The sequence below is a fragment of the Schistocerca americana genome, chromosome 8 (genome assembly GCF_021461395.2).
Source record: "Schistocerca americana isolate TAMUIC-IGC-003095 chromosome 8, iqSchAmer2.1, whole genome shotgun sequence".
NCBI lineage: Eukaryota > Metazoa > Arthropoda > Insecta > Orthoptera > Acrididae > Schistocerca > Schistocerca americana.
Genome location: NC_060126.1, coordinates 133,932,920 through 133,960,190, shown reverse-complemented (window position 1 = coordinate 133,960,190; position 27,271 = coordinate 133,932,920). Strand labels below are relative to the sequence as shown.

Sequence of the window (27,271 nt, the reverse complement as noted above, 5' to 3'; positions counted from 1 at the left end):
AGACAAATGGAAATATGGAAAGGAAACGGTACATACACATGTGATTAAGGAAAAGTTTCTGCAAAACCTAATCCAGGAAAGATACAGTTGTATCTTGTGACACACTTGTATCACAGAATGAATGCACTACCCCTCTCTCTCTCTCTCTCTCTCTCTCTCTCTCTCTCTCTCTCTCTCTCTCTCTCTCTCTCTCCCCCCCCCCCCCCCCCCAACCCCTCCCCCTCTTTTTCCTTTCTGCTTCAGTGCCTATGCATATACTCTTTCCTCATTCAGTTTTGAATCATCATCATAATGAAGGAATTTTAAAAAATGTTGAAATCTAGAGATGCAGCCTTTTTTTTAAATTTGTGTGACTCTTGGTCTTACTCCATTCATTCTTGTTTTAATGTTAGTTAACAGATTTCCTGTTTTGTCACTACTATTATTAGTAGCTACCTGCTGTTGACTATAATCTGGATAGCCATAATGACACATCAATGAACACAATTATGGTTAAATTTTCTACACACAACCAGTAGCAATATAGTATCGTCTTAGGAACTGGATGGAAAGCTTATTCAAGAGCGCCGTAATGCTACTGGTAGCAACAGTCTTGGCTGCACTCTTGCACTGACCTGAAACATTAACAAAACATAAAAGTATTACAAATATCTGTAAGAAGAAAGCGATAAATCAAATTAAGAGCAAATGATCACAAACACTTAAACAGTTTGAGTAACAAACACTGTTCAGAATACATCAACAAAGGATGAAAATAATGAACACAGTCACTAAGGAAAATTCTGAATGAGTCCCTAAGGTGCATCTGAAGAATTTTTCCAACTTGCACAAGTAATTGCCAGAAGCAATATGTTTAACCAACATAGTATCTGTTCAATCTTTGGACTTTCAGTATTTTCTCATTGTCCTCTTTTACGGCAAATTTTAAACAACTAGTAGAACAGCAAAGTACTGCAATTAAAACAACCAATGAGATGAAAGTGCATAAATTTATGTATTCAATTGAAACCTAATAGGCATCTTTAAATACCAATAAATAAAAAGAAAAAAAGCAATTCTTCCCTGCCGTAATTCTGCATACGTGCTCAACAACTGTACTTTACATGACAGAGTATGTAAATAGTGTACCCACAGTGTTTAGTTCCTTCTTATTCCATCTGTAAGTAATTTACAGAAGGAACAACTGTTGGTGCACCTCCTCATAAAACTAATTCTTTAATTTTACTGCCATGATCATTATACTGTATGAAAGAAACAAGGGTGTTTGCATTAGTAAGGGACTATTTGTCTCAGTTACTGTCAATCGATAGTTTATTGCAGACAAGTTCTTGTGGTGCACTGAAAAATTTAGTTTATGAGGTATAACGAAAGAGACCAATACTGCAAATCTGTGTACTTCTCAAGTATGACCTGTCAATGGTGATTTGCCAGCTACCAAAACATATCTTTATGAAGACACCCATGTTGCTCCACCATCAACTACAATGAAAACCTTTATTTTTGCCACCAACTTTGATTGCTACCAACCTTCATTGAGTCCAAGATGTTTTTCAATTCCAGTGACTCTGTTGATCTCAATGCAATATAAAGCTGCTATTATAGCTTGTTTCATGTTCAAGAACAACCCTAATGTCTCTCACTACATTCTGACATTTAGGATCAACTATTTTAGGTCCTAAGAATCGTGTTGACCCAAATTTAAATTACTGCTTTGATGTGACATATCTCCTCAAGATATATTCTGAGTAAGAGTTGAATAAAAGAGGGTGATAATTGCATTATGCATTGCACTTTTGACTTCTCCTTCCCTTTCATCTATTTTTACATGTCACTATTTTTTCTGTATCACCACTGCTGAAGCTTGCACATAGTTTACTACTTTTAACCTCTTCCTCTCTGAGATACCACGTCCTTTATCTACTCTCATCACAACATGTGGGTCCCTCTTAATCTAGTGTCTCAGTAACCTGCTCTCCCCCTCTCAAATCTTCCCGCAAACAATACCTCTTTCCTACCTAGAGAAGAAACATACGAATGTCTAAAGTCAAGATTAGTATTTTCTACTCTTACATGTATCTAGTGGCACTACTCAGAATTTCCCCTTCTACAGGTAAGTGCTGGCCAGCCGTCATGTCTCCTCGCAATTTTAACAGCTTTCTTAGCAGAATTTTCTCTTCGAGAAATTACTAAATTTTATTATCACTTTGACTCTGTAATTAAAATACACTAGACATACAACACATCCCGAGTAAATTATTGTAGGCCAACTTGTCATGTTATCAAAGGAACTGAATTTCATCACACTGGTTAAAGTGGGTAGTAAAAGCTATAATCTATTGCATGTTATTTAGGTAGCACTTCTGAAACAATACACAATTACTTCAGTAAAATTTCTCCAAATAATAAAACTGATACCAACAGTAACCATTTTCTAGACCATTTATTCTAGAGGCAAAGTATCTCATTCTCTTAAATGTTTGAGAGTGACAAGGCTTTCTTTTACTTAGAATATATACAGTAATTAGTATTACTATTTGATTTATTATTGTCTATACTTGGATCTAATATTTATACTTCAGGTATCAAAAGCAGCTACATTATGTAGAGTTCAATATTTAAAAAGCACCGTGAATGCTTTCAGAATGAGTCTTTCACACTGCATCAGTGTGTGCACTTTTTGAAACTTGCTGGCAGATTTAAAGTGTGTGCTGGACTGGGTCTCAAATCTAGAAACTCACCTTTCATAGGTAATTCTCTTAACAAGAAATACTGCCAGAAGTAGCTCTGTGATAACAGGTATTGAGGAGTGACTGGATAGCTCAGTCATCAAGATCCACCACTCTTTGATTACACTGTTGACAACAAATCAATGGGAACAGTAACTGCAATAAAATAGCTAGGACTAACCATCCAGAGCAGCCTAAAGTTGAACGATCATGTACAACAAATTGCACAAAAGTAGTAGCAGAAGAACGTATAATTCACTCCTGAAAGAAGTGTCTAATGAAATGCTCATTTCACAGACTGCTGAGCATCGTTCAGCTGTCAGGGGACCTTACCAAATAGCATTAATGGAAGACAGGGAAGAGATCAACAAAGAACAGCCATTTCATCATTTACTTGGGAGAAGAGATTTATAGTCAACAAATTAGAGTAGCAGACACTTTGAGAGAGGTACTGTGCATCAAGGTCAGGTGTACTACTGAAATTCTGAGAGAGTACATTCCAGGAAGAGCTGATCAAGTTATTACTTTCTCCCACATGTATCTCTTGAAATTGTCATGACAAAAAATCAGAGCCCATATAGAGCTTTACTGACAATCATTATTCCCACATGCTGTTTGTGAATGGAACATGAAAGGACAAAAAATAGTTGTACCAGAATTTCCCTTCACACACATTGTATGAGGGCTTGAAGACTACAGGTTTAAACATAAGAGCAGTGCCCAGGAAAGGCAAGTTCCTGGATTCAAGTCCTAGTCCATCACAGAGTTCTAATCTGCCAGGAAGTTTCACAGAGAATGCCATAAAACTACAATCATTAAACAATTGCTTATTTATAAAATTACTTATTTCTAAAATGCACGGAAGGATAGAAGACTGGTTTGTGGGAGAAACATGAGGGATGGGAGCGGTAGATGGAGGAACAAAGAATCATAGTCACAACAAAATTGGATCATTCATCTGAACTATATGTAGGAAGGCTCAAATAAAATGCCTAAGAAATTCACACATGCACATGGAATAGTTAATGGCCAATCTAGTATTTAAATCAAAGGCACAGAAGACTGGTTTGTGGGAGAAACATAAGGGATGGGGGTGGTAGATGGAGGAACAAAAGGGAGGGGTAGGAGGGAGAGAGGGGTAGGAGGGGGAGGGGTGGCAGAGGGGGCTGGAGGGAGGGGGTGGCAGAGGGATAAAAAGGGGCGGCAGAGGGGGAAAGGGGGGGGGCGGCAGAAGGGGGAAAGGGGGGGTGGCCGAGGGGGGATAAGGGGGGGTGGCAGAGGGGGGATAAGGGGGGTGGCAGAGGGGGATACGGGGGGGTGGGGTGGCAGAGGGGGTTACGGGGGTGGCAGAGGGGGATACGGGGGGGTGGGGGGTGGGGTGGCAGAGGGGGTTACGGGGGTGGCAGAGGGGGTTACGGGGGTGGTGGTGGCAGAGGGGGGTACGGGGGGGGTGGCAGAGGGGGATACGGAGGGGGGGGTGGCAGAGGGGGATACGGAGGGGGGGGTGGCAGAGGGGGATACGGGGGGGGGGGGGGTTGCAGAGGGGGATACGGGGGGGGTTGCAGAGGGGGATACGGGGGGGGGGGTGGCAGAGGGAGATACGGGGGGGGGGGGTGGCAGAGGAGGATATGGGGGGGGTTGGCAGAGGGGGATACGGGGGGGGGGGGGGTTGGCAGAGGGGGATACGGGGGGTGGCAGAGGGGGATACGGGGGGTGGCAGAGGGGGATACGGGGGGTGGCAGAGGGGGATACGGGGGGTGGCAGAGGGGGATACGGGGGGTGGCAGAGGGGGATACGGGGGGTGGCAGAGAGGGATAAGGGGGGTGGCAGCGGGGGATAAGGGGGGGTCGCAGCGGGGGATAAGGGGGTGGCAGTGGGGGATAAGGGGGTGGCAGTGGGGGATAAGGGGGTGGCAGAGGGGGATAAGGGGGTGGCAGAGGGGGATAAGGGGGTGGCAGAGGGGGATAAGGGGGTGGCAGAGGGGGATAAGGGGGTGGCAGAGGGGGATAAGGGGGTGGCAGAGGGGGATAAGGGGGTGGCAGAGGGGGATAAGGGGGTGGCAGAGGGGGATAAGGGGGTGGCAGAGGGGCAGAGGGACAGTGAAGGTGGGACAGAGTGAATGGGGTGGGTATGATAGAGGGACAAGACACAAGTGGACTGTGGGATAGGAATGGAGGGACAGCAATGAAAAGGCATGGCATTGGTGGGGGGGGGGGGGAGGAGAGGGGATTGAGAAGAGAGAATTTTTTGAATTTAATGATACTGCCCTCGTCAACATACATCTCAGAAAATATACAAAAAAATCAAACTTATTTTGACTGGTAATTAACAATACGTAGCTGAGGCCTTATTCTGCGTTCTGAGCATCACATGTTTCTGACCGTGTAACTTACAGCACAAATATTGTATTTTTGATGTCTGCTATACAATTACTTGCAAGCACATGGTAACGAACCAAAGGAAATAAATGCAAAATTCCAACTCTGACTTAGAATCAACTGTTTGTGTACAAAAAGGACATTGCGACTGAAAACATACCTTTCTCCATATCCGTTGGAACCATGTGCTGTTAGTGGCCCACATACCATGCCCCTTACGCTCTGCCTGTTTCTCAGTCTTCAACAGTCTTTTGTAGTATGTGATGTAAAGTGGATCTTTTTCCAATGTGAAGTCCAATGCTGACACTGTTGCAAATCCCACTGAGACGAGGTCTACAGCCACATCACCTTTCTGAAAATTTGCACACAACGTAATGAAATAAATAAAAGAAAAATTTCTGAAATTTTTGTAGTATGCATCAGTTCAAAAATCAGAACTGAGTTATATCTAATGATTTTTTTTTTTCATAAAAACAGCCTTATTTGGTATTAAACTGGTGCTTGAGGATTTACATGGTATTTTGTAGTTTTTGTTCACATTTAGTGCTGCTCTTCATTACTGACTAAATGCTCAGTTATTTGGAGTAACACCATAGATTGTATATCTATGCAGTACTTATTTATCAAATAAGCATAAACAAAAATATGAGACTTTACTCCTTTAATTGGTTCAGAGATTACTAGAAAGCACAAACAAGTATCAATTCTGGTATCTTAGATGCTACCATTATTGTATAATACAGTAATTCTCATTCATTCTTCTTGCATTTATGTCCTATTTCCTTTCATCTAAAGCTTTATGTCAAAAGCTAAGCATTTTTTTGTCTTTTCTATATATCTGTCTGCAACTCAGCAACTCTTCATTTATAGAGTAGTGAACTATTCTCATTTATATATTAAGTCTCTTTTTATTACATCTTGTTTGGTTCATATGTGTCATTCTAAAACTGTGTACAAGAAAGGAAAACTACTGTTTGAAATCTCATTGATATCAACGCCATTAAAATTCATTCATATTTCATAAATTCTATCAATGTACTTGTAAATATTACACATGTATTAAGAAATGATTTTAAAAATATATAGTCTATGCCCATCACAATTTTCATTGTAGTATCATGTAAAAAGTTGAAGTAAATCAGTCATGAACTTTTGAAATTTTTGGTAATGTTAAATTATGACAAGTCTTGTATAGTGCTACAGACAATAGATTATTACTTGTCATTCAGCATTATAACAAACACAGCTACTTGCTATGAAGCCTGAATCTAGATGTTCAAGTAATTTGCAAAATGAATGTGTAATGAGGTATGTTTTTTATTTTCTTTTAAATTGCTGCGGATTCCTGATTTCTTACTTTATATTGGACATGAGCTTCTTGAACTTCCTATTACTAGAGTATATAACTCCATTCTGAACACTGGACAAGGGGGAAAAGACTACATGAAAATAATTATTGTATCTTATATTGTGACTGTGTACATCATAGTTTAGTTGAATTTGATTTTTACTATCAGAAACAAAAACTATTAAGGAGTAAATATTTTGAGAAATGAGTGTAAGAATTTCATGATCTTTAAAAAGATTTCTGCAGGCTGTACAATTATCTACTTTCCACAATATCTATACTGGTTGCTTCTGTTGATCAAACACTTTATTTACTTTGGGTGCACTGCCCCAAAAGTTAATTCCAGAAGACAACAGCAAGGGCAAATAAGAAAAAAAAGCCAACATTTTCATCTTTGGGTCAACAAAATGGGAGCTACTTCTAAAGGCCTAACATACTGCTTCTCAATTAGTTTATTCATGTGTGTACCCAATTTTAACTTGTTATGGAACACCAATGAATTTTACATTCAGTGTGTGACCATTAATGTCCACTTACGGTGTTAACAGGTCATTACCGCTTGTCTGAAACTGCCTAATATGAGTCTTTGTGGGGTTAGGAGTTATCTGTGGACCACTTGTTGGCCTCTTAAGCTATCATCTGAGTTGTGTCTGCTATGGTTGAATTTGGAGCCTTGACTAGGTATGCTTTTGTCATCATTAAACATTACAGTTTTCTATCTGCCCTTTAATGTGATTGGAAGATCATTTATATACATTAGAAAAAGAAGTGGGCCCATTAGCAATCCCTTTCGCACTCCAAGTTATGTCCTCCCATATTGAGGTTATTTTCATGCCCAAGATACAGCCTCTTCTTTCTGTTATGTAGGTATGATTCCAACCATGTGAGAGGGATGCAGTTAATGCTGGAACACTTTAGTTTTCAAAGTAGATTTCTGCAATGCAAACTATCAAAGAATTGGTAAAGTCACGGAATATACCAGAAGGATTTTTTTTTATGTAGCTCCAGTAGCACTTAATTTTGAGATCTCGTGTTGCTTTGTGTGTAGAAAATCCTTTATGAAATTCAAACTGAGAGGCTGTTAACAACTTCTGCTTGGTTAAATGAATCAGTATTCTGTCACTGACCACTTTCTCAAATACTTTTGAAAAGACTGGAAGGAATGATACAGATTTGGAATAAAGGTCATCTGCTTATCTCCAATTTTGCAGATGGGTGTTACTACTGAATACCTAAGTCTGGAGAAAATATATCCAGTCATTAATTGATTACAAACATACACACGTCAAAAAAAGTTTGGATCACCTTGGCTCCGAGAGCTCCAAAACCTGTACACAAAATTGGAATGAAGATCAACATAAACATCATTTCCGCCCCTTTTCATTACTCATGAAAACCACATATTACATGTTGTACCACCATACAGCGAGACCTTCAGAGATGGTGGCCCAGATTGCTGTACACACCGGTACCTCTAATACCCCGTGGCACCTCTGCTTGCACTGATGCATACCCGTATTTGTCATGGCATGCTATCTACAAATTCATCAAGGCACTGTTGGTCCAGATTGTCCCTCTCCTCGGCATAGATCCCTCAGAGTGGTTGGTGGGTCATGTCGTCCATAAACAGCCCTTTTCAATTAATTCTAGGCATGTTTGATAGGGTTCATGTCTGGCTAACATACTGGCCACTCTAGTCGAGCAATGTTGTTATCCTGAAGGAAGTCATTCACAAGATGTGCACAATGGGGACACGAATTGTCATCCATGAAGATAAATGCCTCTCCAATATGCTGCCAATATGGTTGCACTATCAGTCGAAGGCTGGCACTCACGTTTCGTACAGCCCTTACGGCGCCTTCCATGACCACCAGCAACGTACGTCGGTCCCACATAAAAACAGCAGGAAACCTCTACCTTGCTGCACTCACTGGACAGTGTGTCTAAGGCGTTCAGTGTGACCGGGTTGCCTCCAAACACATCTCCGACGATTGTCTGGTTGAAGGCATATGCAACACACATCGGTGAAGAGAAAATGATGCCAATCCTGAGCAGTCCATTTGGCATGTTGTTGGACCCATATGTACCGAACTGCATGGTGTGGTGGTTGCAAAGATGGACCACGCCATGGATGCGGGGAGTGAAGTTGCGCATCATGCAGCCTATTGCGCACAGTTTGAGTTGTAACACAATGTCCTGTGGATGCACAAAAAGCATTATTCAACATGGTGGCAGTGCTGTTAGCGTTCCTCCAAGCCATAATCCGTACGTTAACGGTCATCCACTGCAGTAGTAGCCCATGGACGGCCTGAGCGAGGCATGTCATCGACAGTTCCTGTCTCTCTGTATCTCCTCCATGTCCGAACAACATCGCTTTGGTTCACTCCGCGACACCTGGATGCTTCCCTTGTTCAGAGTCCTTCCTGGCACAAAGTAACAATGCGGACATGATCGAACCACAGTATTTACTGTCTAGGCATGGTTGAACTACGGACAACATGAGCCATGTAACTCCTTCCTAGTGGAATGAGTGGAACTAATCGGCTGTCGGACCCACTCTATCTAATAGGCACTGCTAATGCATGGTTGTTTACATCTTTGGGTGGGTTTAGTGACATCTCTGAACACTCAAAGGGACTGTGTCTGTGATACAATATCCACAGTCAACATCTGTCTTCAGGAGTTCTGGGAACCGGGATGATGCAAAACTTTTTTTGATGTGTGTAGTACATGGGTAATCCAATCAAGTTAGCAAAGGACATTGATAATCTGCAAGAAACACCATCATAACCATGATAATCACTACTTCTTAGTGACCTGAAGAATTCTGTAATTTCCTTATGGGTTGTATTTTTGAAACCAATATCAGTTGCTGGAACACGAAGACTCTACACAAGTAAATCTAATGCACCTGTATTTGCTTGTTTATTACTGGGTACAGTGTTTGCTAAAACTATGAAGATATACTCACTAACTTTTGTGGCCAACTATTAAAAGTCTCACCATTTCTGCTAGAGCTGATTTCTGGAGGTATAATTTCATTTGGATTACTATTTTTGTTTGTTTATTGTTCAAGAATGTTCTAAATGGTTTTTGCCTGATTCTTTGAGCCTTTTTTTAGCATTGTACAACAGAATGAAGGATTCAACAACACTGGTGGTAATGGAGCTTCAAATTTTGATTACTGCTTGTACTCTGAATTACATTGAATTCACACTTGCATTTCACTTTTTTGCCACATACCAAGGAGGGAAACTTATTTTGATTTCCTGTTCAAAATGTTTTTTCTAGGCAATTTTTTGCACCATACAGCAGTTCCAAATAGATGGGAGAATTTGTGTGTGCTGGCAAATTGCATAACATCGTTTATGCATACAGTGGCTTCTTGATGCATCTCGATTTTTCTCGGGTCATCATTTTGCTCCTCTTCTTCTTCCTTTGTTTCTTCTTCATCATCCTCTGTATTGCGAATTTCTATTAAATCTATTGCTGAAGTGAAAGTGGAGCAAGTTGAAAGTCAGCACTTTGAATATAATCATCTGCACTATATGAAATGATTCTCATTTTCATTAATTCAGCAGTTGCTGCTGCATTTTCTTTAGCTTTGATGCCCACAGAAGTATCTTGCTCTTGACCCCCAAACCCTGCTTTGTTGAAGCACTTTGTGACAGTTTCGAGTTTCATTTCCTTTACTGCCAGGCCAATCAAATTTCCAGCATCCAGGACAGAAACTGAACAAGCAAGAGCAAATGCACTTTCGGCTTCTTCAACACTAAGAATAAGAGGTTGCATCAGTAATTGCCTATAATGACACTCGAATGTGTAAATAACCCCCTGGTCAATGGGTTGTGTGAGGCTGGTTAAACCTGGAGGAAACCAAGGCAATTATTTTCGGGTCACAGGTTACATTGTCTAGGAAAAGGAGAACTTCGTAATTTCCTTTTTCCGTTTTGGCATTGAAAGAGCACAACCATTCTTCCATAAGACCACCCACCATCCATGCCTTTTTATTGCTTCACCATGTGACTGGAATCTTAATGATATCTACCTTTTTGTAGCAACATGGTTTTGCTGCCTTTCCAATCACTAGTGACTTTTCCATTTCACCTAACACGTTTCCACACAGCAGCACAGTGAGCCTTTCATCGGATTTTTTTCTGCCAGTGAACTTTTTACCTCGAACTGCTAGCGGTTTTGAAGGCTGCAAGCAATAAAACAGTCCCGTTTGATCGACATTAAAATGTCTTTTGGGTCATAATTAACAATTATTATGTTAATTGTCTTCCACTCTGTTGCTACACTTTCCTGCACATTCTTAGCTTCCCCACACACTTCATTCTACACGACGTTGTGCCTAGCTTTGAAACTGTCCAGCCATTCTATGGTTGCCTTAAATTCCACAATTCCATGTTCTTTAGTGACTTTCAGAGCCTCACTCTGCCACATGGGTCAGGATAAAGGTAAATTTCTTGCCCACGCATTCCCACACTATTATGTTAATTTCTTCATTTCCGGTCTTCTTTTCATCTGCCCATTCCCTTTCATCCATTCTTCCTGAATCTTATCCCTGTTTCTTAAAGTCTCATAAATTTGTGTTTTCCCCCCATTTTAAATGTAACATAATTTCGTGTACAGAGAGATTGTTTTTATTAGTCGCCTTGATTACATTAATCTGTTCACTAAGTGTTAACGATAGATATCGTTTGTTCGACATCATGTTACTGTATCTCTTAAAGTGCTACTAGTAAACAAACTGGTGGAAAATAATGACACACCTCTTTCACTGCACACATTGCAGCAGTGTGTTGGTAGATGCGCAACAATGTCCCTGTATGCGCCGGCGTGCATCAATAATGAGGGAAACGAGAAAGCTGGCAAACAGAATGATGACGAATGAACCATTCCCTTTGATGTACTGTACCGACACTGAGCGTAACTTATTCGTTGTTGCACAGAGTGGCGCGGTTTTAGGTCCATACCAGCAGCGCCGCGCTGGACCTCTTTTCTTGGTTTTGCACTGCTTAAGAGAGGTGTTAAACGTAAAGTCTCCATAGAGTCATGACTAACTAATGAACTGTAATACAATAGTACTGTATAGGCTCTTTTCCACATTATACAATGAATTATTAAGTATGTACAAGTATTTGCTTTCCATTTTCACGTTAGACACTTTCCACTTTATACAAAAAATTCAGCACATAAAAGTGCACTGAATGCGTTGGTACTGAAATACTTGTACAGTTTGGGCAGATTTCCGAATTATACATGTGCTGATTTTAGCAAGTTTTACTGTATTTAAGAAAGACTTTCCATACAAACTATCTGATTTATATATTTCTCCCTGGAGCTCTTCCAATAATTTCTCTCTACACATTCATCAAGACACTTTATGGTACTGCAATACAGTACTTTTCATCTATGAACAGTATTTTACTGCTCAGTGAATACTATTGTTAACATTTGGCCATCATGGTAAGATAAACCGTAGACTATTCGTTTCACGGTAAATCAATGTTGGCCACTATGTCCTTCACTCCTCATAGGGAATATTACTGTGGAGAATAACCCATAGCTGCACATCCACTACTCTGGGTGCTACCAGTAAGCATCACCTGGCAGAATGTAAATGTTAAAGCTTATACAAGCAATGATTTTTGCATTTAAGCTTTCACAACCTTATTGAAGCTGTTTCTAAAAGTTTTATGACTTCAAGACACTGCCTGCAGATGATCTGTAAAATGTCGTTACAACGAGCTTATGCCTTTTCTGATAGATTATTGTGGCACAGAATTCTTTAGGCATTCCCGGTGATCTGTTGACTTCTTTAGGTATTGGGTATTCTGCCAGATGCCAGCATTGTTCATGCGCAATATTTTGACAACGTGACTCATTATATTCATCAGGCGCTACCTGAAACTGCTCATCAAGTGGAATGTGCACAGTATTTATAACTACGGCCTGCCCCCTCCATGGTCGGGCCCTGGCATGCAACCTGCAGTCTGCACCTGCTAAAAGCATCCTTGGGTATTCCTTCTTCAGTCAGGTGCAACGGGCTGTACGTTGCCGTTCTGTTTTTTGTATGGCATGCCCATCCATGCACTGGATTTCCATTTTCCGTCCCATGCAAGTCTCTTTGGCATCTGCCTCTAGAAATATTCTTATACATTCCCTCTTCAGTCCGGTATACCAGGCCAAGTGCCAGCATTCCATTTTTTGTCCAGTATGGTTCTAGGTGTCCCTCTGTGATCCATTCTCACTAGAAGCATCCTACGATGTTCCATCTTCAGTCTAGTGCACCTAGTGCTCTGTCTGGAGTTTGTTCTGCATGTCTACACTCTCAGTTCTCCTTATCGAAGAGTTCTGCTGCTTGCCCCATTGCATTTTCAGCAATTTTGGTGGAGGTTCCCAAGTGTCATGATTCATGAGATTTTCCATCACGTTTATCTTTACAATACTTTCCCAGTACTTCGGGTCTGCACCAGAATGTTCATTTCATCGTAGTTCATGGAATGATTGAGTTCCAAACAGTGCTTGGAAATGGTTGATTTCATTGCCTGTGTTTGTCAAGCACGCTTCTGATGTTCTTTACATCTTAGGTCTACTATCCTAGTTGTTTGACCAATATATGACATGCGACACTAAAAAGAGATATTATAAATTTCTGGTTTTCATAGCTCCTGGTCATCTTTTACATTTCCCAGTAGTCCCCTTAGTTTGGTAGGTGGACAGAACATACACTTGATGTTATACTTCCTGGAATTCTGTAGGTTTTTGCACAAACAGATCCCGCACAGGACACATACGGCACAGTCTTTGCTTAATCTTGCTCTTCTTGAGCATGTGGTGGACTGGCTGGTTGGAGGACTTACTGAATCTGTTTGACCCTGTAATCAATTTTGCAAAACACTGACTGTAGTAGGTGTTCTATTTTTGTTGCCAAACTATCTAGATATAACACTGTGTGTGCCCTGAGGGCCAATATAACTGCATTCTTCTGTGATGGATTGTGACAGCTGCTAGTTTGTAGGTACAAATCACTCTCTCTAGGTTTGTGATACTCATTGTGGCCGAATGACCCGTCTGCTCTCTGACAAGTGCATCTAGAATCGACAAACAGCCATTCCAGTTCCATGGTGAACTTAATATTTGCCAGGTGAGAGTTAAGATGTCCCTGAAACTCAATGAACTTCTTCCTGCCACAATGCGAGATCACTAAGGTATACTCCACATACCTGAAGAAGGATGTGGGTTTGCATCTAGCCATCTCTGATGCTTCGTCCTCAAATCTCTCTATGAACATGTTGGCATCCACTGGAGACAGAGGACTATCCATGGTTACACCTTCTGTCTGCTCGTAATGCTGACCCCAATAAAGAAAATAAGCTGAGGTCAGTATGTGCCTGAACAAGTCCATGAGAGCATCGTCAAATTTCTCTGCAACCAGTTCTAGTGAGTCTTTCAGTGGTACCCTGGTGAACAGGAATACCACATCAAAACTGACCATTATATCAGATTCTATGACATGTAGTTGCTTGAGACGTTGCAAATCCACCGAGTTGCGGATGTGGTGAATACGCTTCCTCACATATGCAAACAGCAGTTTCTTCATATACTTGGCTGTTGGGTGCACTGATGCATCAATGTCGCTGACAACTGATCACAGTGGCACGTACTCTTTATGTACTTTCGGCAACCCCTATAGTGGAACTGGCTCTCTCAATCTTAACTGTGTAATGACCTTGCAGCCATAACCATTTTCTTCAAAAGAACCCTTGGCTACTTTGTAGGGTCACATTCCAAAAGTCTGTATCAAGGCCTTCAAGAAATTGATAAACTTTCTCATCATAATCAGCCTGGAGTAAAATGGCTAAGGAATTACCTTTGTCTGCTGCCAACATCATGATGCTGCTGTCTTCAAGGAGCCTTGAGTTCAACTGTCAGTTCAACTGTCTCATCACTTCAAAAGTTTGGAGCCTTTTTCTTGGCGAGTGCCCTACAGATCTCCCAGCGAATTTCTTCTGCCACATTTGGTGAAAATGTGTTGGCTACTTGCTCCACTGCACTGATGAGACCTGAAATGGACACATTTTCAGGAGTCGTTGCGAATTTGAGACCTTGCTGGGTACCTTCAAAGTGATGTCGTCAAACTGCTTGCCACTTACATTACTCATGTTGAGAGTGTCCTCCATTTGCAGTGATTTCTTATCCAAGTGGACAGAATGAGACACTTAGATAGTCTTCCTGGTGCAATCCACTAGAGACCAAGAGGAACTGTCTACCCAGTCCCTATCTTCACCTGCTACAGAGAATGCCATGTACAAGTGTAAAAGCTCCCCAGCTATTACATCTAGTCTGTGGTATACATCTCATAAGTACCATGCTCGCGTGATATTTTATCTTGCTCGTTCTGTTGGAGTTCATGTGACGCCTGATCCAGGCAAAAATTGGTACAACGATCCCATCTCAACATCTCAGAAGGAAACGGGGGGAACTCAGTAACCTCCCTTTCTTCTGTCAAGGCTTGTCCAGCTACTTGATATTTTGGTACATATCCTTCCTACAGAATCTCATTATGTAATTCTTCTGGCTTTCCTGGTACCATACAGCGAGGTCATCAATCCCATGATCTAAGGTGGCAGACACCATGGGAGGAACAACACAAACAGCAGAGCCCAGTCAATGGGAAGGGAAAATGGGAAAACAGAAAAGTGAAAGGGAAGTCAGAGCAGCAGAAGGACAGGAAGCAGAATGGGAGGGGGGAGAGTAAAGAACAGGAAGCAGGATGGGAGGAGGGAGAGGTTGGGGGGGGGGGGGGGGGGGGGGACAGCAAGAGCAGAGGCATCCCAGAGATGCTACAAATATTGGGGCACCAGCACTGCCGCATATCCTTCCTGATCCCCACACCATACCATGTTCACAGCACACTGGGGGCAACATCAGGGGAAAATGACCAAACAAAATGTAGGGAAAAGATGGGGAGAACCTGGCCGGTGTGGAGGCATGGCCAAGGCCTCCATAACCAACACCAGTGCTAACCAAGGGACCGCAATTCCAGTGGGAAATTCAGGTACTTAAACCTGGGAGGACAAATCAGTTTCGAGAAAAAACCGATGAGAGACATAACAATGTGAGGGTCGTACACTAAAACCCATGACAAGGAAGGTCGGAAGGCATATTTAGTGCAGAGGGCCAAAAGGCAGGGGCAGTCCAACAAAAATATGGATCACAGTGAGGGGGCCCCACAACTACAAACGGGGGAGAGGAACATGTCACTGTGGAGCAAAAACCCGTGAGTCAATTTAATATGACCAATACGAAGATAGCAAAGGATAGTAAATACCCGCTGAGAGAGGCAGAGAGAAGAATGCCATGTGCTAGGAATCTCCTGGATTGTACGACGTTTATTAAACAGGGGGTAGTGCCGACCCCCCCCCCCCCCCTAAGAATCTGTCCACAATTGAGTAAAAAGGAATTTGATGTAAAGCCACAAAGCTGATCCCGGAGTGGTCACTGAGAACATGGGTCAGTGACAGACCCCCTCAGCCAGACCATCAGCTTGTTCATTATACAGGATACCCATACGTCCTGGAACCCAAAGGAAATCAACCAAACAAGTAGTATAACGAAGGCCATCGAGAAGGTCATGGATGGCAGAGACCAAGGGGTGTGGGAAAGACACCGAGTCTATACAAAACAAAACTTGGGTGAGGGAGGACCTTTTAAATAAAGCAGAGGGCCTGAAAGAAGGCCTGGCCATTAGTTATACGGTAAACACCCACATGGCAAGCAAAAGATGATGTTCCGTGCGAACAAAAGACATGTAAATGTATCTCACATGATCAGCAGATTCAGAGCCAGTGGTGTAAAAAAGAAATAGCATCCTGAAACTCCTGTAAGAGTGGAGAGTACAATGGGACACCACTGGAGTGATGGAGGCTTTCAGACTTTGAAAGTAAATATTGAAAACACCTCATGGGTGGCAGAACGTACAGCTTCACATCACACCAATAAAACATAACCTTCACCTCGTCTGGGCGGCGGGGAGGGGGTGGGGGTTGTATCTCCCTCAAATGTCAGAATACGTCCTTACGACCTTTCTGAAGCCACCAAACAAAATAAATTCACCGTCATTCCTGATTGGCCTGGAGTACCTCATAAGTTTGAAGGATGAGGTCCCCATGAAAAATGACTCTGAACCATATTTAAAGACTGGTTGGGAGTAATGGACAATGGGATATCACCAAGATGATCACAAGCATGAAGGGCAGATGTTCCGATCAACAGTGAATGCAACCACATCTTACCAAGAGACTCCACCAAATCTGTTATCAATATTTTCCACAATAAATAATGGCTTGATGGCAACAAATGTGTCCCCATCAGTCCTAGTGCAGGCCAGGTAGCGGGGAAAAATGTTTCACTCCAAGCTGGCGAGATTGGCCCTCCTCCCAGATTGTAGAAAGTGAAGGGAAGGCCATAGGGTCATAAGCAGCAGCATTATATGATCCACTGCAAAACTAAAGAGATGACTGTACAAGAACAGCCAGATTTTTGGAGTTTAATGCATTTCATACACAAAGCATCCACCCTGATATCACTCACTTTGATCAGGGGCTCTCCCTGTGGGCACTATCCAACCACAGCAAGGGCCATCTAGCACAGCAGCCATTGCCAGAAGTTCCAATGCTCCAGAATGACAAGCAACCACTTCTAGGCATACATGGGGAGGCAACAGCTCAGGTATCACAAGTCTGATCCTTTTGTTATTGAGGGGCACAGCAAATCATCATAAAAGTCAATTAGATAACATGCAACCAATAGTTGTGTAAAATACTGAAGTCACAAAAAAAAGAACTAAGAAATTGTGAACAGCAGCATATGACCCATTAATTTAATCAATCTGAACACCAAGCCAATACTGAAGCATTCCTCGAGTGCAATAATCAGTATGATCCCTGCATTGTCTTAGGAATCACCAACCTGTTCACCAGTAGCGATTTAGGCAATGGGAAACACAGATCTGGATGGTCAAACAAGGATTTGAATCCACTTCATCTAGGATTTTAATCAATGAGATCTCTTTTTCACTTTTATGATATCAATAATAAATTAGTGGTGCAACAAACTAACTCAAAGGAAAGAATATCTTATGACACTTCACTGTGACAAAATAGTGCATCATTATACTCCTGCCCTGTCATCAGTTGTGAACTATCATTAGTTGTGTACTGTTAGAACTCAATTGTCTGACTTTGCAATCATTTACAGCTGATGTTCATACACATATGAGGTTTATCCACACTAAATGTTTATGAGGAAACAAAGTACAACTTTCTCAGTATACTATAAATAATTTTATGAAATTCTTATTTTGACTTACCGATGCTTTCACTATGCAGCTAACACTGCTCGGATTAATTTTCAGTGGTGTAAACTTCACTTGATCTCCAACCAGTACAGACTGCATCCAAGAAATTCCATTGCCAGAAATGTCAACACCAGCAATATGTACAGGTAGACAAGAAGACGATTGCCGTGTAAGGGATATGATTGGTTGATGATCCACCATTAGCAATGGTGGTGTAGCTGGACCACCTAGTTCTACCCCTAAGACTCGCCCCTTTAACGGCACATGGCGTTCCACAAAGGTTTTTGGAATGTCTTGAGGCCTTACAAAGCGTGAGAACTGAATAAAAAAGAGAAAAAGAATTATCACATTCCATCCTGGATTTTCCATTGTTTGGGAAAGAAAGTCACATACACAAATGCTGAAGATTTATTGCCACACATATGCAGACCTAATTTGGTATTAAACACATAAAGAGTCTTAAACTGTTTATAATACTCTATGATAGACCAGGAATGAATATAATCAGTGCATTTAGAAATATTTCTATACTTGCTTTGTAGTACTGAAGTAAATGTCTGCCCACTAAAAAACACTATTCTTACTGTACTCCACACTTCATAAATCCAAACATTCTTTCTGAGAGTCTTTGTTGCGTTTATCTGCAACTCAACCTCTCTGCTATATGGTAAGTAGCAAATATTCTTTACCTAATATTGACATATTCCATCCTGAATTTTCTACTGTTTGATTTTTTTCATAAGTTAAACAAATCATGGGTTTTCTTAGCCTTCAAGTTTTGAATATTCAGTTTCTGCATAGTCTACAATAAAAACAGATATAATGTATGGTAAGAATACCAAAAATAAAGACTGGACCAATTTTATACTGCTGTACTACAATAGTAAGACCCCCCTGAAAAATGTTTAGGAAAGTCATACATTAAACAAGCTTCCCTAGTTAATTAACTGGTTTAACACGTGAAACAGTTCTGCCTGAGGGCTGGTAGAAACTGGATATTTAATGATCTGCTATAGCTTTTCCATTGCTTGGGCACTGTCTGAATACAGCTGACCCTTTAACTCGTTCCACAGAGAAAATTCAGTAGTATACATATCTGGTAATTATGGTGGCCAGAAGATATTACTGTCTTTTCTGATTATCCTCTCATCAAACACCTCATGAAATCATGTCAAGGTTGAAACAGATTGATAATGTGGGACAGTTTTATTGTGACCACTCTATACTTGCATTTTATTATCTCTACCATCAAATAACTGTCATGTGATTCATGAATATCTGATAATAAAAAGAGTTAAATCCATAGACATAGTTACATGATAAATTAAAGTGCCCCACTGTGTTTTTTCCTTCTGTATGTCATGGCTAATCTCAGGAACTACTGTAGGGAATTTTAAACAGTATTCACAAATAGACCGATTCCTGAGGAAGGTTTGTGTAAATCACTACATATTATACACAAGTCAACTGGCTATAGATACTTAGTGCTACGTGTGCAAAGCTGGATCAGGTTGCTAGTAAAATATTAAGTATTTACACTCAATTTAAGAATGTAGAATTAAATAAAGATTTCATGCGACTGCATTCATCTGTATTGTCAGAAAGCATCATGATGACACCTTATGTAAGTTATCAGAAAGAAACAATTTAAAAATTCCACAAAGATAGCTACCCAGAATATATCAATGCCCAAATGTTAACAGTAACATAACACATTTACACCAAAATTTGGTTTACGGGATGAACTAAGTGACAAGAAGTGAGTGAGATGTTATCCCAATTTCACATTCAAAAAGCAGAAGTAGCACTAACAATTGATCTCAAAAACATGAAAGGTTTCTTACTAAAACATCAGCATTTCACAATAACAACAATAATGCAATGTACACTAATATTATATTCACCAAATTCCCAAAACACCAAAACATGCAGCAGAGTGTCCAGGATGGTTCTTACTACTGACAGAACCTGGCCATCTTTCAACAATTCATTTCAAAATATACAAATATGAATGCAAGTTCGACCAGTCCAACTCTTTGAAGAGTATAGTGTAACGTAGTTTCGCATGATAATTGTCAAATCCAAATTCTGAGCAAAACAGCATATATAAATTTTTGCCTACTATCTTCTCAATCAGTGTTTATTCATCTATACTCGTATCCACATACAAATAAAATTGCCTGTTACATACCTTCGTATTCTGAAAGGGAGCATTATACTGTGGCATCTCCTGTGGATGTTTTAGTGAAAAACCATAAAACGAAAAAGATAGTTCCAAATACCATCAGAGCATTGAACTTTGGCTTTGTTCAATAAGTCTGAAGAGGACATATAAGCAATGGAACTGAAAGCCCTCTTGAGGAAAATGAAAAGTCGCTACCCATCATAAACTTTCTAAGAGCGAACATATACAAAAAAAAATACACTGTCAAAATGGCTACCATATATTACAGTGAAAGAGGTTCAGCGCAAGGAAGACACTTCAAAGAGATTGGTATGCTCGTGCTTATGGTTTATTGGCTCCAGAGGAAGGAGGACTTCAAAGCATAGACAGAATAACAGTGGTGTGACCACAGTCAACAACAGCAAATACCATTCCTCACATCCATTTCTCAAAACTAGTTTTTAAGCAATTGCTACAAAAAATGCATATACCATATATGATGACACTATGCTTTAGTATTCCACTACCATATGCTACCTAGTAAGAGAGCTTCATAAAGAGAATATTTTTTAAGTTTCCTCAAAATGGAGCAGGCCATGCATAGCGCCACTATTACACGGTGCTGATATCTTGATATACTCTCGCAACTTTGCAAAAATTTCTCAGCAAGACGTGCTAAATGATTTGCACCTCAGATACAGCTTTTAGATTTGGTTAGCAGGCTGGGCAATACCACAAAGGCTGCCTTTCCATCATCCCCATCCGACCGCACCTTGCAATGGATGTTCAACAGGTCAAACTGAACACCTAACAACAGTACCAAGTACCAGATGGATCACATTACAATTGTATCCTCAAAGCTACTTACACACACATTTTTTGGGTCATTAATCTTCTGACTGATTTTATGCAACCTGCCATGAATTCCTATCTCTTCACACCCTCTTCATCTCACAGTAGCACACGTACACAACATCCTAAATTACTTATTGGATACATTCCAACCTATGTCTTTCTGCACCCAATTTACCCTCTTCAACTCCATCCCTGTTGACTTAACATGTCCTAAAGTCCTGCCCATTCTTCTTGCCAATGTTTTACACATATATTTCTCTTTGCTGATTCTGTAGAGAACCATCTCACTTCCCAACAGTCCACTTAATTTTCAACATCATTTTATAGCACCACATCTTTAACACTTCAATTCTCTTCTTATCCAAAATTTCCCACTGGGCATGATTCATTTCCATACAGTCTTGTGCTCCATACATACATTCTCACATTTCTTCCTTAAATGATGACCTGTAAGATTTCAGTCCCTCAGTCTTGATAAGAAGCTATTGTTTTGATTTTAATTTTGTTTCATGGAAAATTGCAACAGTGATTCCTGAACATATTCTAAATAATGAAGCCAGTACTCAAACTGGTGAATAAACGAAAGATGTTCTCACCTGTTCCTTTTGTTGTTAAATTTTCAGAGAAAATGTGAATTACACATGATAAGTTCTGACAGTATACAATGACATACAAGAAATGACCAATAAAAGCTAGGAATAGTTTTTGGGCTTTTATTTTTCTATTTTTTACTGTCCCTTATCAGCAATAGGGGCCTACTGGAATTTCCTTTCCTTAAGGTAAATCCGACCAACCAACCTGTATCCTTTTAATTTAACATTATTCTGAGGTGAATTCTTCTTCTGATATGCTAATTTGTGACTTTTTTAGTAGTATATTTGTCTATATGACGTTCTAAGATTAATCTACACTTGGATATTTGAGTCTGTGCTAGCGTATGACCCATCAAGATAAACAGAAACAATGATTTCAGTACTGATCATCTACATTTAACATTACTGTTGCATTGTGGAACAGTAATCAGAAACAATCTAGAAAAGTTTATTATATCCTTGCATTTTAGTTTCATTCAAAGCCGTGGTATAAACCACCCAGGTATCCTTTGACAGTGGAGCAACAACTGCTGCTGAGTAAAGTTTAGCAATTTCCTGTATGGAACCTGTTTTGAATGTCCCTTGTAAGTCTGTTATACAACGCTATACATTACAATACAAAAACATTTTGGTTGAAGGGATCTGAAGTCTTAAATGACCACATCAGCTTTTGGCCACTGACTATGTGTTAGGGTGGAAAAATCACGAAATTCCACAAGGCACAAGGTGGCATTTACTAGGAATAGTGGAAGTTTGTCATTATTCTATCTATTCCTTTACCTTTTGTGGAATGTTCTTTTGATAGATCCTTTAGCTAAACAATTCTGAATGTTTAAACATTAAACTGATGACTTTATAGCAACATTTGTTCTCCTCAATTCCCCCGAACATGGCTTCACATAAAGAAAGATTTCAAATATTTTCGCCTGTGTGTTTATCATTTCTTTTTTTTTTTTTTTTTTTTTTTTTTTTTGTAGGGACATGAAAAACAGAAGTAAAGTTCTGTCTCCAATTAAAAATGATTTATGTCTCATACCCTTCCAGCAAGCTATAAAGTCATTCTCCAAGTTTAAATAATTATGGACTGTCAAAATTAGATGACAATTATGGCTTTGAGGAATCATTGCTCCAGCACAAATTTCAATATCAGTTTTACACATCCAAGATATGCCTCACAGCAAGTGGAAGTTTAGTTACACTGATCTGTTCCAACGAGAGTACTAGTTAAGTTATGGTAAGGTTTCCCTCCTGATTTAGTTCTGTGAAAGTAGCGTACAGTAATCCAGTGGGTATTTCTGGAAAACTAAACTGCAAGGAAAATATGAGGAATACCGACAGTATGACAGGCAAGTTATAAAAAGTAAAACATGAGATTTTGAAATGTTTCTGCATCTGTCATTGAAAAACAAAATGTCAGAAGAGCTCTAAATTAAATGCACAGCTTGAAATATTAATAGAAATGCTTTGTTTATCACCATTCATTACTCATTTCTTGTACCTACTGTAAAGTTGTGTAATTCCACGAGAAATATTCTCAGAGGGCTTTATAAAATGACTGACCCTCCAAAATTTGCTCGCAATATTTTCTACAGCAATGTCAGTGGATGCATTTACAACTGCTCGCTTGTTATAGAGTTGAGTACCGGTACGACATTTGTCCACAGGCTCATTAAAAGCGTACACAGCTGGAATTTTTTCATGTGACCGTAATTTCCTCAAAATACACAGGATAATTTATCTTGATAACAACGTTGGCGATTATCAAATACAACGCTACAAAGTTTTAAGCAGCTTATGTTGTAATAATTACCGGTCGCACACTTTTCAAGGCCACAACAAGTCCGATCACGCCCACAGAATATATGCCGATCTGAAACACAGTACAAACACAAATTCAGCTGTTGCTACAATTTTTATGTCACTTTTACTGCTGATGATTACAAGTGATTGATGCGATTGCCTTACCTGTACACCTCTAATATTCTGTTCCACAATAACAGTAAATTTGTCAAACCAGTTTTGTTCGTCATCCATCGCAATAGCGTTGATTAAAAACGAGGTTTTACCTCGCCGATCGTAATTTCATATGGTCGATGTCCAGTGTAGGGCTGGAAAGCATTTAATTTTTAAAGCGAGACTATTTACAGGTGCTGACATCAAAATGTTGATAGTTATCAAAGGTCGCATGCGAAGATGCTATACTGTTTTATACGGTTATTAGCTTTCTGAACGGGTGAGATCAAAACATTGCACATATACAATATTTACCAGCAAACAACTTTGGTCGTTCGAGGATGTTTCACATCAGTGGGGGCGTGTATCTATGTAGTAGTAACCTTGGCGTATACGTCGATGTCCCCTCCATGCCACCCCAAAGGCATTAATGGCACAAGCATGGCGTAATGCTAATCGCAACTACTGTGAGCTGGTTCAACAATAACATTCATGGCAACTTACAGCTTATCGTCACTCATATTGGAGTTCAGAGTATCCTCTAGAAATTCCGGTTTCTGGAGGGTAAACAGGAGAAATCGGAGATACTACACTGCAAATTTCTGCAAATACAATTTCAGATATTCACGCGCCCACACTGAGGAAATAGTAAATAGTATTGTGCTACTGATAACGCAACAGCAGAAAACACATGACAAAAATGTACCTTCATCCGGAACAGTAGTGTTGCGGGTAAATGACGGACATTTGATGCACATTGACATAAAAGAACGACATTCTTGAAATTCCTTTTACCTGATTTCTGCGACACCCTCCTGAAGGGAAATTGCATTTCTCTACTTGTGAGCGGCTGATAAACTTTTTAATTTGTAAATACAGCAATGGAAATAATCAGAGAATTCCTAAATTTAATTTTTAACCGTGCGGTTACGGTAGGGCCTACTTGTTGCTGGAAAGCGGCCGCAGTTCATCAGTGTTACAGACGTTGTACGATGATAAACAGGCTCCGCGGGCAGTTGAACCGTTAATCTGACCAACATAATAAAATGATACTGCCAGAACATAAACATCTCGCTTTCTTTTGCGGAAAACATTTTGATTACATTGACACATTTTTCTATAGCCTTTGATCAACAGAACGGTTTTTCTTGCAGTAAACGCTACAACAGCTGCCAATTTTTCCAACTACATTACAGCACAACTCCCAGAGAACAATGAAATACGTATTCTGTGATCCGCCTACAGTGTATAACCTGAGATCAACAGCACATAACAACAAACATGTATGATATGTATATCTCCCGCAATGAAACCAAAGTAGTGGCCTTCCACTGTAAAAGGCCACAAGAGAAAGAAAATTTCAATAGATAACTAAATCCTCGAGTACCTACAGTATAAGGAAACAATATGCAACACAAAATCACAGACTTCACACAGAAGTCACGGGCATAACAAAATTACATCTTCAGAGCCTCTGTTGCTCAGCGGCACACCTAACTGAAAGTGTACAATACCCTGGCCAAACCTACCCTCTTGTGTAGCAGAGAAGCTTGGACGCTCTGTAGAGATGACGAACAGAGACTACGGAGTGCCAAGTTGCAGTTAATAAGAAAACCAGTTGACTGCATACTATCGAGCAGAAAAGATATGACACAGTCCTTATGGGTTTGAAAGTAAAATCAATTATCAGTACAGTGCAGAACTACAGAACATCTTGGAAAAATGATACACACTGAAGCACCAAAGAAACTGGTATAGGCATGTGTATTCAAAAACATACAGACAGAATACAGCATTGCGGTCGGCAATGCCTTTATAAGACAAGTATCTGGCCCAGTTGTTAGATTGGTTACTGCTGCAATAATGGCAGGTTATCAAGATTTAAGCGAGTTTGGACGTGGTGTTATAGTCAGTGTATGAGCGATGGGACACAGCATCTCCGAGGTAGCGATGAAATGGGGATTTTCCCGTACAATCATTTCACAAGTGTGCCATGAATATCAGGAATCCGTTATAACATAAAATCTCCAATACTGCTGCAGCCGGAAAAAATCCTGCAAGAATGGGACAAACGACATCTGAAGAGAATTGTTCAACATGATAGAAGTGCAACCCTTCCACAAATTGCTGCAGATTTCAATGCTTGGTCATCAACAGTGTCAGCATATGAACCATTCACGAAACATTATTGGTATGAGCTTTCAGAGCCGATGGCCCACTTGCGTATCCTCGATGATTGCACGACACAAAGCTTTACGAATTTCCTGGGCCCATCAACACTGACACTGAACTGTTGATGACTGGCGACATGTTGCCTGGTCAGACGAGTCTCGTTCCAAATTGTAGTAGGCAGATGGATGTGTACAGGCATGGAGACAACCTCATGAATCCATATGGAGACTCTGTAATGGTGTGGGGTGTGTGTAGTTGGAGTGATATGTCTAGATATGACTCTGACAGCTGACAAACGTAAGCACCCTGACTGATCACCTGCATCTATTCATGTCCATTGTGCATTCTGTCGGACCTGGGCAATTCCAGCAGAACAATGCGACACCCTACACGTCCAGTATTGCTACAGAGCAGCACAGGGAACACTCTTCTGAGTTTAAACACTTCTGCTGGCCACCACACTCCCCAGACATGAACATTATTGAACAATCTGGGATGCCTTGCAATGTGCTGTTCAGAAGAAATCTCCACCCCCTCGTACTCCTACAGATTTATGGGCAGCCCTGCAGAATTCGTGGTGGGAATTCCCTCCAGCACTACTTCAGACAGTAGTCAAGTCCATGCCATGTTGTGTTGCAGCACTTCTGCATGCTCATGGGTGCCCTACATGATATTAGGCACGTATACCAGTTTCTTTGGCTCTTCAGTAAATTATAGCCCACTCAATGAAGACCAAAATAGGTTGTCAGATGAAAACATTTGTGTGGTCACAAATTTAAATTTTTGTACAGTGATAGGAGGGAATGCCAAGAATAACACATTGAAAATCCAGACCAATGGATTGAGTGCTGGATATTGGGGAGGGGGGGGGGGGGGGGCAGTGAGTGGGAGTTAAAAGATCGCATTTTTATGTTTTCTTGAATAACTTGAAAACTGCTGCTTCTAGCAAACATTTTTCCCAGTAGAAAATTAAACTACATTAAATTTCCTACAAAAAGATGCTATTGATTTTTTCTCTGGGACTAATAGTTTGCACATTGCAGAGGACGGAAAAATTGAAGATTATTAAAAATATTGTTTTAGCAGTATACAATCAATGGTTATTTTTAAATGAATGTATTGAAAACAAATGTTAAATATGAGCATCACATCCAAGAGCAGTAGAGAATATGTGCATCAGACCCAAGTGCAGTAGAGCCATATTAAGAGATAAATTGTGTTGTGGGCTTGTAACAGAGTGATGGGGGAGGGGGTGGGGGCTGGAGAATAGAAGTAAGAGAGGAGGTAGGTCTTTGATTATGGTTATGCAGACTGAAGAGTGAGCAGGCAATTCCCCATTCTGTATATTTCACTACACCAGTACAAGTAACTTAGGTGTGTTTTACAAAGTTATATTGACCTTCTGCAGCACACCTTATGAATTACTGGTGAGACAGTCCACAGACATGTCTAGGGGCTGTTTGTTTTTCACACAGCTTGCTAACACTAAACAGACTGCAGATATGAGTTACTAATAATACTAATGCAAGAAACACACATGGGCAGGATCTACTGTGTATAAATCTCTGCCACTGTTCTACACTGCTAGAAGGGAAATTGATTCTTACTCACCTTGTATAGTAGCTGTAGTCTTCTTCCAGGATAGGCAACTCCCTCCACCATAAGCACTACTGGTGCTTACAGTCATATTATACCTCCCCTACATTTCCTTTCC

The 27,271-nt window shown here is 40.4% G+C and overlaps 1 protein-coding gene across 2 annotated transcripts; it reads right to left on the bottom strand.

Moving 5' to 3' along the window:
- Nucleotides 1-218: 218 nt before the first annotated feature.
- Nucleotides 219-23,828, bottom strand: LOC124545328. 2 transcript variants are annotated; one of them, XM_047124227.1, is made up of 6 exons: nt 23,701-23,827; nt 23,398-23,540; nt 23,243-23,302; nt 17,833-18,138; nt 5,265-5,456; nt 219-614 (listed from the first exon to the last, which is right to left on the bottom strand). In XM_047124227.1, exons 2-6 carry the CDS (start codon nt 23,464-23,466, stop codon nt 558-560), a joined length of 684 nt encoding a protein of 227 aa, XP_046980183.1. In that variant the 5' UTR covers nt 23,467-23,540; nt 23,701-23,827; the 3' UTR covers nt 219-557. The 2 variants fall into 2 exon arrangements, with proteins under 2 accessions (XP_046980183.1, XP_046980184.1); XM_047124228.1 differs by lacking the exon at nt 17,833-18,138 and having other exon boundaries at nt 23,701-23,828.
- Between the last annotated feature and the right edge of the window lie 3,443 nt (nt 23,829-27,271).